This window comes from Notothenia rossii, assembly GCF_949606895.1.
Source record: "Notothenia rossii genome assembly, chromosome: 8".
Taxonomy (NCBI): domain Eukaryota; kingdom Metazoa; phylum Chordata; class Actinopteri; order Perciformes; family Nototheniidae; genus Notothenia; species Notothenia rossii.
The window spans coordinates 79,664,884-79,681,265 of record NC_136906.1 but is presented as its reverse complement, the minus strand read 5'-3'; the positions used below and the strand labels follow the sequence as shown (position 1 = coordinate 79,681,265).

Sequence of the window (16,382 nt, the reverse complement as noted above, 5' to 3'; positions counted from 1 at the left end):
CTCATCCTCACCGTGGCTTTACCGGCAAACAGCGGGGAACCGGGAAGAAACACCGGGATAACGGGAAGCTTCTCATCAGAAACACTTCTCATCATCACCGGCATCAACTCTTTGATTTATCAGAAGAGTTACAAACTGCAGCCTCATTGAGGAAGACAGGAAACAGGAGAGGACACTTCTCTCCAATGATAACAAACAACACATCCTTTCATCTGGAAATCTGGAGGGGGTAGTATTAAAGAGTCCACAATAAAACCCAATGTTATAAATGCCTTTGAGCTCCTTCTGTTTTAGATATAGTAAAGGGGCCCTATTTAGGCTATTAAGGAACTACATCACGGTCACATGACTTCACGTCACCACCGCTAAGCTAAAGGCGGCTAATGTTGGGCTATAAAGGAACTACAGCACGGTCACATGACTTCACGTCACCACCGCTAAGCTAAAGGTGGCTAATGTTGGGCTTTAAAGGAACTACAGCACGGTCACATGACTTCACGTCACCACCGTTAAGCTAAAGGAGGCTAATGTTGGGCTTTAAAGGAACTACAGCACGGTCACATGACTTCACGTCACCACCGCTAAGCTAAAGGCGGCTAATGTTGGGCTTTAAAGGAACTACAGCACGGTCACATGACTTCAAGTGCTCTTATTTGTATGTTGTGCCTCTACTGTGACATTTTTACATGCTTAACAGAAATAAATATTTGTATTCTATTTTATTCAATTTATTTATTATTTTATTTTATTTTATTTTATTTTATTTTATTTTATTTATTTTATTTATTTTATTTATTTTATTTATTTTATTTATTTTATTTATTTTATTTATTTTATTTATTTTATTTATTTTATTCATTTTATTTATTTTATTTATTTATTTAACTTCCAATGTTTATATTAATATTTTATTATATTTTAGAATTTATTTTAATTTATATTTAATTTAATTTTTCATTCTAAAATGTAGAAAATGTGACAAAACCCAATTTCCCCGTTAGATTAGATCAAATATTCAGATTCATTCTGATACATGACGTTGAATAAAAACCACATGCTTCCAAACTGAGTCTAATAGAAGGACAAAGTTTAAACAACAACATTACTATAGCAGCTATCGCGGGCAAACTCTCCTTCAACGTTTATGGCTTCAGTTTCTTTTCAGTTTCTTTTCTACTCAGCAGATTTTCTTCCTGAGAAACCCCCTGATATTCTGAAACGTTTCTCTCATAATGAAACTCACGGCGGCCTCACGTCTGTTTTCTCTTTTAACCACCAGCTGAAACTCAGAGTTCACGAAGCAAACTCACTGCAGGCCAGAAGAGAAATGAAAAGCTGAGCGCAGGTGAAAGTGAGAGTATGTGTACTCACAGGATTAGTGTGTATTAAATGTCTTTATTGGAGATTATAACAACTGATATTAAACAATATAACAGGATTTATTGTCCCGAGCAGGGGCGGACCTTGCGAACAGGCAAGGCAGGGGCCCCGGACCACAAGGGGGCCCCCAAAGAAGGTAGATTAAGAAGGTCCACAGCAACGACCATAATAGTGCGGGACAATGTGATATTATTTTGCCCATATTTCCAGTAATATTATCCTTTTTCTATTTATTTTTTGGCATCAGCTGTTCTGTGAGTATCCAAGTTACACCTTATTATGCTTTTAATATTTTTTTAAATAATATGTATAGAGTTTCAGGATTTCTGAATCATCCATCCAAGAACTATCGATTAAAACATGGTGTATTTACCAATGTTTGCACTTTGCCTCTCAGATCAACTCAAAAGAAAAAGGAAATGTATAAAAATGAAATTATCAATCATAATAATTCAAGATAAAATATTCACCATCAACATTTGTCTTTATATAAACTAGAACTCGTTTAACATCGTCCTTTAAACCTATTTTTGACATGTATTAATGTAATGTAGATGCGACAGAATTTTCAATCTCTACATGCATTTCTTTTCAAACTTGGCAAACAAATAGAGTTTGTTGAGTGGAAACAAACACAGAGCTCGCTACGAAAACCATTGAAATATAAAAATAGAGAATGTGATATTCAGCCAGCGTTTATCTTGTGTTATAAATAGTGATCAGAGACACGTCGAGCATCAATCTGGATTACACACTGACCTCCTGAACGTCAACACCGGCCGCTGGCTGACCTTATTTCTTTATAACTTATATTTCAAAGATATTCTATAGAGACCTATCTTTCTACTGTTCATATTAACAGTTTTTTATTTTGTAAAGTATGTTTTAACTAATCTAAAATAGTGTGTTTTGTTGTCAATTATCTGGTAAATTACATTTTTTTGTTTGTTGAAAAAACAAGTCAAATGTATTGTTTATATGCAAATGTGTCACCTATATTTCCCGGAAGAGGACCTGCCCTTTCTTTCAAATTAAAATGCTTCAACGCTTACAGTGTGGTGCAACAATGAGTCCTGAGGCCAGGAGAGGAGGTAGCATTCTGGCTCTACCGATGCCTTTATCTGGAACTCAATGGTTTTCTGAATGTGTTTTTGGTTGTTATCCTGAAATAAGGTCTGTGGTTAACACAAGCTGAAGAGATGTGATTTTACGAAACAAAATACGTCAGTAAATGAAGCTTAGCGTAAATTCTTTCAGGAAGACTGGTATACTTCAGTCCGCAGCTGCTTAGAATCAGCTCATCACGGGCGTTCTCTTCAACCTATTACATTTCACCTCATTCTCCAGCAGCCAATCAGCGTGCTGCAGACAAACTTTAAAATGGTTCTCCTCTCTCCTGCAGTCAGCTGTGATTTCAGGTCGTCATGCTGCCGCCCGCCTCCTCCCCATCCGCCTCCTTTCATCATACCCAGAGCCAGGAGAGCTAATCCAAAGACCTCATCACACCTCCCCTTCATCACCAGTGTCTAGACCCCGGGGGGTTCTCTATATGCTCACGGCTGCATTTCCCCCTTTAGATATACGATTTCAGGATCGGGGTCTAATCGCCAAAGAATTAACATTTATCACGTGACATGTATCAATAAATGTTCTCGTACAAAATGAAGTCTCTCCTGATTGAAATGCCTCACTGGTGAACTTAAAAGCTGAGGTTGCTCACAAGTGTCTAAAGTCCAACGGAAATATCCCATTGTTTTTTGTCAAGATATCAAAATGACGTGTATCGCCACTCTTATTATTTATTGTTTTGTGTCATTTAAGGGTGCGTTTTGCATTCCTAAAATTCCAAATGTCTTCTTATCTCGTGGGAAACATAATGTTAAGCAAACACCTGACGCGAGCTACTTTCCACTTTCGTATTGAGAGAATAGGCCTTTCATGGTTGTTTAAGTCAACCTTCCTCCACCCTGCGCTTCATCTTATCTCCGAGTCCTCCACCCTTTATCCCTTTAGCTCCATGTGTGTAGTCAGCAGCAGGACATCTGGGTGTCTTCTGCTGTGAGGGGAACACTGCTAGTTCAATTAGTAACTTATTTATGACTTTTTACTGCTGCTTGGTATGCACCATGACATCCCAGTTACACAAACACACACACAACGTGGCGGCCTCCCTGCCTTGAGTCGTTTTAAGGCTTCCCTGGAAATAATGCATGACCAAGACACGCACACACACACACACACACACACACACACACACACACACACACACACACACACACACACACACACACACACACACACACACACACACACACACACACACACACACACACACACACACACACACACACACACTGTTAAATTATGTGGAAGTCACATTTACACTACGTACTTATATTTCCCGTATACAATTCATTCTGCGTAAAGCCATGACTCATAATATATATATTGTGGGTTCATTTTAGATATTACACAATTTCCTAGACTCCCTATTAGAAATATTGCTTCTGAGAAAGGTTTGGTGAGAGCGAAACTTAATATTTTTAGGTTTGGGACAGAACAAACTGGAAGTTTCTATATTACAACAGTGTCAGGAAATGACAGGAAATGAGTGACGACTAAGGAAAAGAAAGAAGAGGAGAAACGAGAGGAGGAAAGAGATCTGGATTTTACACACATACTATTATTTTTTATTTTACAGGTTTTCTTTCTCATGTCAGGTTTATTGTTCTTGTTAAAGTGAAACTCATTCTTAAGAGCCTCAAACACTCCCTCTGCTCCCTGGAGAAGACTCACATAAAGAGTTATTGTTTATTGTTGTGGTGCAAAGAAGTTTCTAGATCTTTCTCTGTAAAGACCAATGGAACCTCTGAATTATAGTTAAGCATAACGTTGCTTTTCAATAGAAAATAATAACGGTTTTTGTTTTCAAGGGATTGTTCTGGTGGTTATTAATATTTCTCAGATAGCTCACAGTGCATGGGCTGAGAAGAAGGTTATTAATGTAGATTAGAGCCACGGATGTTGAGATTTTATTCAACAAATCTCAAACCTGGATTCCCCCGAACTTTTACATTTGTCCAACTCTAATGACCCAAAATAACAAAACAGACCAAGCAAGAAAAACCTATAAAACAAAAAAAAAACTGAACTTGGAGGAAGGAAAATGGAAAGTTTAAGACTCAAAGCAGGCCCTGTTACGCTTTTTGTGGTGTTCCCTTTCCTGTGGTGTGTTCTATAATAATAATACATTTATTTTGGGGGGCGCCTTTCATGACACCCAAGGACACCTTACAGAGCATAGGGGCAATATAGGGAACAATTAAAACAGTGATAGGTTTTAGTACATGTAAATAGCACTACAACGCCTCCATTGGACTCCTTTGTTTACTTCCGGAACGTAGTGACATCACTATAGAACACTTGCACTCCTATTGGCTAGCGGTCAAAAAATGTGTTCATGATTTACGATACAATGCTGGCTTGTAGGAGAATAAGAACCCAGACACGGCGTTTGTTGCTACGTTTGTAGGACTTCCACAGAAGGTACAAAGCAGCAATAGTTGTTATATCCTCCATAGTCAAGGACAGAAATAACCAAAACGATCTTGCATGGAAGTGTAAACAACCTCAACTGTCCGTCAACGGCGTGACGCGTCAACGGTATGTCTGTTTTGAATGACGCGATAAAAGAAACTGCAGGCCCCGGTGAAACTTGAGCGATTGGAGCGTCCGGTGTGAACGCAGCATAAGGGGCGGGACATCTCTTCGCGGTTGACCAATCACAACAGAGCCAGCAATACCTTCCTTATATTCCCATTATGTAAAATAAACTCTATACAACACTATGTCTACAAACATTAAATGTAATACTAGTGTTATACTGCTAAAAGAAATACCTTTACTCCAATTGACATGAGTAGTAAAGGCCTGTAGTACTTTCACTATGGAATACGCTCTGTATACACATGTATACCACCTCTGTAAAAGTACAACTTCACAAGTAGCTTCACTTGTAATATAACCACGGCCTACTACCAGCTTTTTAAAATATCTAAATCAACTGCTTATTTTTAAGGTGGAAACTTCTCAGGACTCCTCTCAGGAAATCCCCAGTCTTTTTTTATATAGGAGGGTAAACAAGATCAGCCGATTAAACCCAATTAAGTCTGAGAGGAGACGTAGATTAAAGAGAGGTCACGTGACTGTCTGCTGCGAAATGTCTCAAACAACGCCCGTTTATTAACAGCTTCAACACCGAAAAATAGAATTATTTACTGTTGGAGAAAACATGCAGAAAATGTATTTTATTTACCTTCCCTCCAGCTGATCCTCAGAATGATTTAAGTTATTGGGAAATGTCATTTAGCCCTGATGATAAATAACAATACAATTAATATTACGGCAAATCATCTGTGTGTCTCTGTCTATCCTCGTGGCTTTATACCCTGATGAAGACACGTAAGCACAGAATAAATAACCAGCGTGTGTCATTCAGCTGAAAGAGCGTTGTTCACTCGTTAGTGAGGAATGGCAGGAATGGAAATACATGTGGGTGTGAAATCGGAGAGGGAGAGCAAGTAGGGTTTGTTTACTTGTGTTATTGCTGTATGTGGTTTTATTCAGATTCTTTAAAGGTTCACACAGGTGTAGAGGAAGTGTATTCGTATGAGTGTGAGGGAGGGGATAAGGGGGGGAACTAGGGGAAAGGAGAGAGGGAAGGGAATGAAAAAGAAGAAAACAAGTGTGAAGTAGTTAAAGAAAGATCGATAGGAAGTGAGATGTAAAAGGAAGGAAGGAGGAGATTGAGGGAAGGAAATAAGGAAAAGGGGGGAAACTAGGGGAAAGGAGAGAGGGAAGGGAATGAATAAGAAGGAAATAATTAAGTGTGAAGTAGGCTATAGTTAAAGAAAGAGGGATAGGAAGTGAGATGTGAAAGGAAGGAAGGAAGGAGGAGATTGAGGGAAGGAAAGAAGGAAAAGGGGGGGAACTTGGGGAAAGGAGAGAAGGAATGGAATGAAAAAGAAGGAAACAAGTGTGAAGTAGTTAAAGAAAGAGGGATAGGAAGTGAGATGTGAAAGGAAGGAAGGAGGAGATTGAGGGAAGGAAAGAAGGAAAAGGGGGGGAACTAGGGGAAAGGAGAGAAGGAATGGAATGAAAAAGAAGGAAACAAGTGTGAAGTAGTTAAAGAAAGAGGGATAGGAAGTGAGATGTGAAAGGAAGGAAGGAGGAGATTGAGGGAAGGAAAGAAGGAAAAGGGGGGAAACTAGGGGAAAGGAGAGAGGGAAGGGAATGAATAAGAAGGAAAGAATTAAGTGTGAACTATAGGCTATAATTAAAGAAAGAGGGATAGGAAGTGAGATGTGAAATGAAGGAAGGAGGAGATTGAGGGAAGGTAAGAAGGAAAAGGGGGGGAACTAGGGGAAAGGAGAGAAGGAAGGGAATGAAAAAGAAGGAAACAAGTGTGAAGTAGTTAAAGAAAGAGGGATAGGAAGTGAGATGTGAAAGGAAGGAAGGAGGAGATTGAGGGAAGGAAAGAAGGAAAAGGGGGGGAACTAGGGGAAAGGAGAGAAGGAAGGGAATGAAAATGAAGGAAACAAGTGTGAAGTAGTTAAAGAAAGAGGGATAGGAAGTGAGATGTGAAAGGAAGGAAGGAGGAGATTGAGGGAAGGAAAGAGGGACGTAAAAGAAGAACAAGAGAGGGAAGGAAATGAAAAAGAAAGGAATAAGATTGAGTGATGGAAATATAGGGAAAGGGAAGATGAGGAACATCAAAGTAAGAAAGACAAACGGGAAGAGAAGGGAGGAAAAAATAAATACCGTTATAAATGTGGAGAAACAAAAGGGAAAGAAGTGACAAACAAATGGAGAAACTGGAACAGAGTTTACTGGAAAACAGGATTCAAAAAAAGAAACAAAACTGAAAGATGTCTAACTAAGAAGAGGAAGATTACAAAGAGTGAGGAAGAGGAAAAGACCGGAGGAAGGAAGGAAGGAAGTAAGGAAGGAAGCAGATCGAGGAAAGAGGAGGGGGGAGGAAGGGGGGGGGGGGATGTCCTCTCCTGTTATGGAGCAAAAGCAGCTCGGAGGTTGCTAGATTGCATCATCGCAGAATAAGCTTTCTATAAATAGGATGACGTCAGCCTCCCTCCTCCCTCCCTCCCTCCTCTCTCGTAGAGCATTCCTGTGACGTCCGATGGCCGCGCCCCCTCCCCCACCCCTTCCTCTCGTTTTTCTCTTTAAATTCTCGTGATGCAACACTCCGAGCCACAAGCGCAACCTTACGCACAGCGAGAAGAGAGACGGAAGAAGCGAAGAGATATAAGAATAGGAGCTGCTTTTTACCCGCATCCAGTTCACCAACCTGTCCCCAACTCAGTCAAGGTACGGTTGTTTTCCGGTATGTGTGTGTGTGTGTGAGAGTGTGTGTGGAGTTTTTTAGTGACTTGGTGTGTGTTGTCTCGGTTTGTAGCGGAGAAGTGCCGGCGCTGTCCCGGGACACTTCACTGAAAACTTCTATATGAACTTATTCGTCTGAATATTAAAAAAACACAAAAGAAATGAGACGATATTTACGGGTGAACTATCACGAGGGATTTGCGATTTTAGAGCTTCTTTTATTTAGTTGTTCAGTCATAACTTGTCATTTCAGTTGGATGACTTGTGCTTCGTGTTTGATAGGCATTATAGTGACTTCAAAATACTTTATAAACACTTTTTAAATTATTACAGCCATCGTCAAGATATATGAAATGCATTATAAGTAAACCATATTATTATTTTCTGAAGGAAATGACAAATCCTTTACTTAGATTTAATTTAGTTAAATTGCATTTATTCCGAACAAATGTCCAAATAAAAGCCTCAAAACCCGGCAAATATTATATTATGGAAACAAAATGAGAACAAACTAAATCTTCTGTATATCGGTTGCAGTGTCAGATTATTGAAAACGTGTACTAATATCTTCTATAAAGTGCCTAAATATAAGAATGTATGGACAAAAAATAGGAAGAATACTGTTTTGAATAGTCTTTAAATGCTTGGATACAGGACAGACTGTTTGTTTTGGTTTGCTGATCATAATCATCGGATCAATCTGTCAGTCACTCCTCTGTTGAGATAACATTCACGCCCATCAATTATCCTCTTTAATTGTTCATGGCGTTTTTCCAGAATGGCAAATATGACCTCGTGCGTGCAGTTATACTTTGTTATCCTGTAATTGCTGTGCAAACTCAGCGAGTTAGTCATTAATACTTCCATAGTGTCTTAATTACTTACTAAGTTATCAAGATGTCTTTAATCTACAATATAATATTTCCATTATAGTTACGTTTTGCATATCATTAAAAAATGTTATTGCTTTATTTGTAGCTGTAGTTTATTTATTTGTCAACCTTGAGTAAAAAGGACATATTCAAAATGAGAATTGACCAGTTCTTTTTTATTTGTAATTGCTCCATTTAAGAATACAATTAGAATAAATGGTGAAAAAAATAAATAGTTTGTAAATTATACTAAAATAGATACAAACTGAATATGTGGAAATGTAAATATTACAATACATAGAGTGTTGTATGAGTATTAATAAAGCTGAAAACATTATACAATACAGTAATACAATCTTACTCTGACTTGATGATGATGAGGATGATGATGATGATGATGATGATGATGATGATGATGATGGGTTTTGTCCTGTTTGCAGAATGATGCCATATATAATAAAATACAAAATAGTGCAAATACACCTAAATAGAGTACAGAACGTGAAATGTAATATTGTAAATTAAATATGGTTTGTTACGGTGATACAGTATCAGTGTTAATAAAAACAATCATTCGGGATTGTGGGAGTCGGTATTTCGATCTCTCTGTCTTTACACACAAACTGAAAGATTGACAATAAAGTTCACTTTGACAAATGCTGAAAACCTGATTTCGTAAAATCAAATCTAACTCTGACATGTTAATAATGATATCTCCTCCTGTGTTTTCAGCATGATGTTGCAGCACCCCGGCCTCTCGCTGGCGGACATCAGCTACTCCGCTCTGGTTCCCTGCCTGTCCCCCCCCGGCAGCCTCACTCTGGACGACTTCACCAACTTCAGCCCGATGGTGAAGGAGGAGCTAAGGCTCGCCATCCAATCAAAACGCCTCTCCAACGGACTGAACGCCGACGTGAGCTCCGACTGCTCCAGCTCAGATCTGACCTCCATGGACTACCAGGACGGACAAGGAGTCAAGAGAGAGGTGAGGGAGAAACACAGATCCTTTACTGATAGTGACATCACGATGTAACACTCACACAGAGACACTACATACTGATATACACCTGAACATCAGCAGGAGAGAACTCTTTAAAGTAGAGACACTACATACTGATAAACACCTGAACATCAGCCGGAGAGGACTCTTTAAAGTAGAGACACTACATACTGATATACACCTGAACATCAGCAGGAGAGGACTCTTTAAAGTAGAGACACTACATACTGATATACACCTGAACATCAGCAGGAGAGGACTCTTTAAAGTAGAGACACTACATACTGATATACACCTGAACATCAGCAGGAGAGGACTCTTTAAAGTAGAGACACTACATACTGATATACACCTGAACATCAGCAGGAGAGGACTCTTTAAAGTAGAGACACTACATACTGATATACACCTGAACATCAGCAGGAGAGGACTCTTTAAAGTAGAGACACTACATACTGATATACACCTGAACATCAGCAGGAGAGGACTCTTTAAAGTAGATACACTACATACTGATATACACCTGAACATCAACAGGAGAGGACTCTTTAAAGTAGAGACACTACATACTGATATACACCTGAACATCAGCAGGAGAGGACTCTTTAAAGTAGAGACACGACATACTGATATACACCTGAACATCAACAGGAGAGGACTCTTTAAAGTAGAGACACTACATACTGATATACACCTGAACATCAGTAGGAGAGGACTCTTTAAAGTAGAGACACTACATACTGATATACACCTGAACATCAGCAGGAGAGGACTCTTTAAAGTAGAGACACTACATACTGATATACACCTGAACATCAGCAGGAGAGGACTCTTTAAAGTAGAGACACTACATACTGATATACACCTGAACATCGGCAGGAGAGGACTCTTTAAAGTAGAGACACTACATACTGATATACACCTGAATATCAGCAGGAGAGGACTCTTTAAAGCAGAGACACTACATACTGATATACACCTGAACATCAGCAGGAGAGGACTCTTTAAAGTAGAGACACTACATACTGATATACACCTGAACATCAGCAGGAGAGGACTCTTTAAAGTAGAGACACTACATACTGATATACACCTGAACATCAGCAGGAGAGGACTCTTTAAAGTAGAGACACTACATACTGATATACACCTGAACATCAGCAGGAGAGGACTCTTTAAAGTAGAGACACTACATACTGATATACACCTGAACATCAGCAGGAGAGGACTCTTTAAAGTAGAGACACTACATACTGATATACACCTGAACCAAGTGTAGTGACTTTACCGTTTAGAGATAAAATATTGAAAGCTTATGTTTTCTTCTTTGTTTTTTCAGTTCAAACCTCAGGAGCAGGAGAGGAGGAGGAGAAGGAGAGAGAGGAACAAAGTCGCTGCTGCAAAGTGTCGCAACAGGAAGAAGGAGAAGACCGAGACTCTGCAGCAGGTACTATTTCACTCCTACTACTTTCCCCAGAGTCTTTTTTAACACCAGTATCTGTACTTCTACTTGAGTAAAGGATGTGTGTACTTTTGCCCTCTCTGGTTACCAACTAATGTCCCCCTTCTTCTTCTCTCTGTTCTGCAGGAGTCTGAGAAACTAGAGACGGTGAACGCGGACCTGAAGGCTCAGATCGAGGAGTTGAAGACTCAGAAGCAGCAGCTCGTCTACATGCTGAACCTTCACCGACCCACCTGCATCGTACGAGCCCAAAACGGACAAACGCCCGAGGACGAGAGGAACCTTTTCCTCCAACACATCAAGGAGAGCACTTTACAATTCCACAACATTGTCTCCTCCACCACAACGTCCACCTCCACGTCCACTTCGCTCTCGACAATATCACCTCTAGACGGAGGCCTTCTGAGCCTCGATAGCATCCACTGCCACTGACGAGAGATCAGCCCACTCTTCAAAGACTTTCAACGTCTCATCCCAACGCAGCACAGATTGTAAGAGATGCAGGTGGACGACTACGACTTGAGTGACAGTGACATTACAAAATAAACGCCATCGGGTGACTCCTCGGTCTCATTCACCGTCAACAAAGCTGCTAAAAAGAGAGAAAGAGGCCCCTCCCACTCCCTGAAACCACAGCTGCTGATTGGACAGAAAAACATTACAAACAGTCTCGTCCAAGGACAGATGCCAAAGCACTAAAATACACGTTTTCGTTTTATTTACTGGTATTTTGAATTGTCCGATTTTTGTACCAAAGCTTGATTTGCAAGGAAAGTCGACGCTGATCGACTGAGTGAGTTTGTAAAGCCTGACGAGTGTGTAATCAGCTTTAAAAAAAAACGTTGCTCTGCTTAGTGTATGAAGCATATTTATTGAGCAACTACTGTGTGACATGTCATTGCTGTATCAACTCTTGTCCTTTCTACAACAAGAACTACTAAATCTGCTGCTACTACTAACCTCTCAGGACCTGTGCTGGCTGTAGATCAATGTTTTTTAAGAAGTAATATCTAAAAAGAGTTGGCTTGTTTGCTATCAGGGCAGCAGTAGCAGTTAAAAAAAAAAAAAGGGAAATGTACTTTTCAGACAGGGCTTGCACTTATCGAAGATGATCGTAACAATATACGCCTGTATGCAGATGACACCTTACTTTACTTAGCTATTTGAATTTCGCACGCAAACAAAATTGTCCCAAATATAATAATACTGTAAATAATTTCAATTTATTTATCACTGCGTTCCCTCTTAAGGTAAATAGTACAAGTGTTACTTTTTACATCTTCTGTGACGATGAAGCTCCACAAGTGTTATTTTTGTTGTTTTTCTACTTTAAAATCTTGTGTATTGTATCGCATAAACTCTACTGTACGTTAAACACCGGATGCCTCCTTTGGTCTTGGACAAAACAAGAAAGATTGTTATTTTCTAATGATATATTTTTGAATAATTAAGACTTGGTTTGGAAGTTGTGTTCATGAGATATCGCTAGCTAGGTATCAGAAGTGTTGCATCAGCTTTCGGCTGGTTCTAAAACACGCCTGAATCTTGAGTTACGCAAGATGTTTTTTTATGTTATGCTGTGTGTTTTGAACTTATCAGTATCCAGGTTTCCACTCACTGCCAAATTATTCTCCCTTCTTCACCTCCCCTTCTCCTCTAAGGATCCCCTCGAGGGAAATGTGGTGTATTGCACAATCAGAGGTTAAAAGGGTCATTCAATTACTTATCGAATGTACGTAAAAAGCCAAGGAAACGTTGCATCAGTATTTGAATAGTTGCATTAAATATCATGTTAGCACCATTAGCGTCAGAGGTTAACTTAAAAGTTTGTCGCTATTGGAAAACATCTCCAGAAAGAGAGTTTCAACATCACATGTCTGTCACAGTGAGGACTGAAGTTTAATATTTTACGTTTGCATGGTAGAAGACGAAAGTTGATATTGTTTATTAGAAAGAAATGACCTAAGAGTGACTTGGTTAAAGGGACGCAGGCGTCTGCTCACAGTGTGTTCGTTGTTGTTGTGTTGTTGTGTTGCTAGTCACAAGCACTGATGTATTTTGTTGTGCCTTCTTCTACTGATGGAGGCAGTTTCTGTTTTCTCTGTAGCATCACATAGGCAAAATGAATAAACTGTAAGCTGTCAGGTACAACTGCTATGACAATGTGTTCTTCTTCCATGTTCGTGGTCTCTTTTGTTTTTGATACCTTGTCAATAAAAAATATGTATTGAAAATGTAACCGCTCATGGTCTTGGTGTTTTGTTTTTTGGTAGAGTCAGGAGGTGAAGTGATGACGTATGTTTGTGGGACGACACGGAAGTTAGCATTACAAGAGCTCCGTCGACAAAAATCCAATTGGATTTTCCAATTGGATTTTGGATTATTGCAAAAAATAATCTGTTTTGTTGAGTCAGATAATCTCACATATTAACATCATTTTATGATTTTAAAGTGTAAATGCAGGCAGAAATAAAAAGCTAATGTTAGGCTAAAGGAACTACAGCACGGTAACATTACTTCACGTCACCACCGCTAAGCTAAAGGTGGCTAATGTTGGGTTATAAAGGAACTACAGCACGGTCACATGACTTCACGTAACCACCGCTAAGCTAAAGGTGGCTAATGTTGGGCTATAAAGGAACTACATCACGGTCACATGACTTCACCTCACCACCGCTAAGCTAAAGGAGGCTAATGTTGGGTTATAAAGGAACTACAGCACGGTCACATGACTTCACGTAACCACCGCTAAGCTAAAGGCGGCTAATGTTGGGCTATAAAGGAACTACAGCACGGTCACATGACTTCACGTAACCACCGCTAAGCTAAAGGAGGCTAATGTTGGGCTATAAAGGAACTACAGCACGCTCACATGACTTCACGTCACCAAAAACAGGTTCAGAACACCCCTAACCTGAAGTGGTAAAATGCCAAGTCATTTCCTGGTTTATTAGTCAAAGCTAGGGGTGTTTATTAATAATGTTTAGTGTAAATAATACATGCAAACTAAAGGCTCTTTTCATATTATGCTGTTTGTCCTTGAGATGAAAGGCTTAAATAATGTATGTGCACCCTAAGCAGCCATTGGCTTTTCTTTTGAGATAAACACATCCCTAAACAGGTTTTGCCACTCTGTTACATCAGCTACAACCTTTTCATATATAAAGATAAAGAAAAACATACAGTAGGAGGCTCGAAAACAAGGTTTACTTTAGCAGATAAGTACAGGGAAGCTGCTGTAAAAGGAAGGGGACTTTTAAGGTCGGGTTGTCCCTTCGAGAGTTCACTTACAAACTTCCCGCATGTTAACTCAGAGCAGCTGTTTGAGAACTGAAGAGACTAGACTGGACATGTCTCCCATTCACAAAGGGAGAGAGAGATATGACTTCACCTTTGGTATCTCTGAAGATAACATGTGAAATGTTTTCATAAAACAACAAACCCGCGACCCAGCCCATTATAATCTCATAACTCAATCCACACAAATGTAAAAAACACACACTTGGTACGAAAACAAGAATTTGACCACTTTTTAATTTACGGAGGATTTCTTCAGAAAAATATTGTTTTCCGACTCATACATTTGAAGTGTTTGTGTTTTTTTGTCATTGCCTCAACTTCTGGCAGGAGTTGACAAATAAGCCACATGCAATTATTGGGAGAAATTGTAAAAATATGATTATTGATATGATTTTTGTAAAATGTGAAATATTTACTCTGTAATAGTAAAATGTTGCGGTACTAGTCAATTACTTAACCACTCCATTGTATGCATAGTTATACTTGTACTTCCCTTCATATCAGTTCTTTACTTTAAAATTTTATTTCAATAATAATTATCAAATATGAATTGGAGTTCCGCGTAAAAGGTACCTTTACTTTTGCTACTTTAAGTCAACTTTGACACTTATACATGCTTGCGCTTTCTCGAGTACGTTTTGAATGAAGTAGCCTTCTGTTATTCCCAAAACACAATATTTAGGTCTTATGTGTGAATATGTATAAATGTGTCTATGATTGTGTATAGGTTTATACATATTTGTATATATACTTTTTGTATTTTTGTATTCGGGATTGTGGGAAACAGTATTTCGATCTCTCTAAACAAACAAACTGAAAGATTGACAATCAGTTGACTTTTACTTTTTGACTTGACATTTTTGACTTCACTACATTTATCTTACAGCTTATAAAGAGGTGAGATATGAGGAGTTTGGTTTCAGCAGGATTTCTCATTTCTCACACACACCTTCCTGTCAGATCCTGTTTAATCACCGCTGCTGTCGGCATTTCCATGTAACCGTTTAATTAAACACAGCTGAACCTTGACTTACTTATGAAAACAAGCCGTCACCAGAAGAAGTTATATCTACTTTTTCTATGATCTCCTTGTCTCCTCTGTATATAAAAAAACGTTGCCCATTTTTAAAAAGGCTTTTTTGGGTTTTCTCTTTCCTGTAGTGTGTTGTATAGATTTTAGTGCACGTAAATGGTCTGCAAAGACTACAACTCCAAAGTTTTCTTCAACTTCTTCGTGAAACGAAAAATGATAGGCTAAGGGGCGGGACATCTCTAATAGTGCGTTCACACCGGACCCGATGCAAATATTCCCTTCGCTCTAATCGCTCTAAAGGCTCGAGTCTCACCGCGGCTGTCAGCTGTGTTTACTCGCATCATTCAAACAAGACTTGCTGGCCAGGGGGCTACAACTACTGTACATATTTGACCGTGATTTAATTGTAATACACGTTTCAAAATGATGCCGAAGTAACAACATACTGATACCGGTTAGTAAAAACCATGAATTAATGCTTTGACAAGTCTGCAGACAGACGGCACACCTTTTAAAATGCGTGTTTTCTGAATGGAGCTTGGGTAAGCTAACGCAGTAGGCCTATATGCTCCAACCGTCCACACTAAATAAACCAGCGACTGTATTCTCCATGACACAGACAGTCTGTGGTTTGTACTTGTTTAACTTCTGTCTAGTTTCTGAACAGATATGAGGAGCGGTGAGCTCTGAGGGCTAACAGCTAACGGCTGATGTTTTGGTTTTCTGGTTCAACGTCAGTGACGGCAGGCTGAGATCCTCACCGCTGATTGGCTACCGCGAGATGACACATTATCAAACCGTGTTGATGTCATTTAGTGTTCGTTTCCATACCTGTTTCAGACGGGTGGGGTGATATCATGTCGGCGTTCAAGCAGAAACCCGTCAACCTGGACCGAGTTACTCCCGTTGTTTTGTTTTTGTGATAATGGAGAGGGT

General features: G+C 39.4%; 1 protein-coding gene across 1 annotated transcript; it reads left to right on the top strand.

Moving 5' to 3' along the window:
* The first annotated feature begins 7,647 nt into the window (after nt 1–7,647).
* atf3 (activating transcription factor 3) lies at nt 7,648–13,352 on the top strand. The gene is made up of 4 exons (XM_079645162.1): nt 7,648–7,764; nt 9,384–9,636; nt 10,991–11,098; nt 11,240–13,352. The coding sequence occupies exons 2-4, from the start codon at nt 9,385–9,387 to the stop codon at nt 11,543–11,545; spliced, it is 666 nt and encodes a 221-aa protein (XP_079501288.1). The 5' UTR covers nt 7,648–7,764; nt 9,384; the 3' UTR covers nt 11,546–13,352.
* The last annotated feature ends 3,030 nt before the right edge of the window (nt 13,353–16,382 follow it).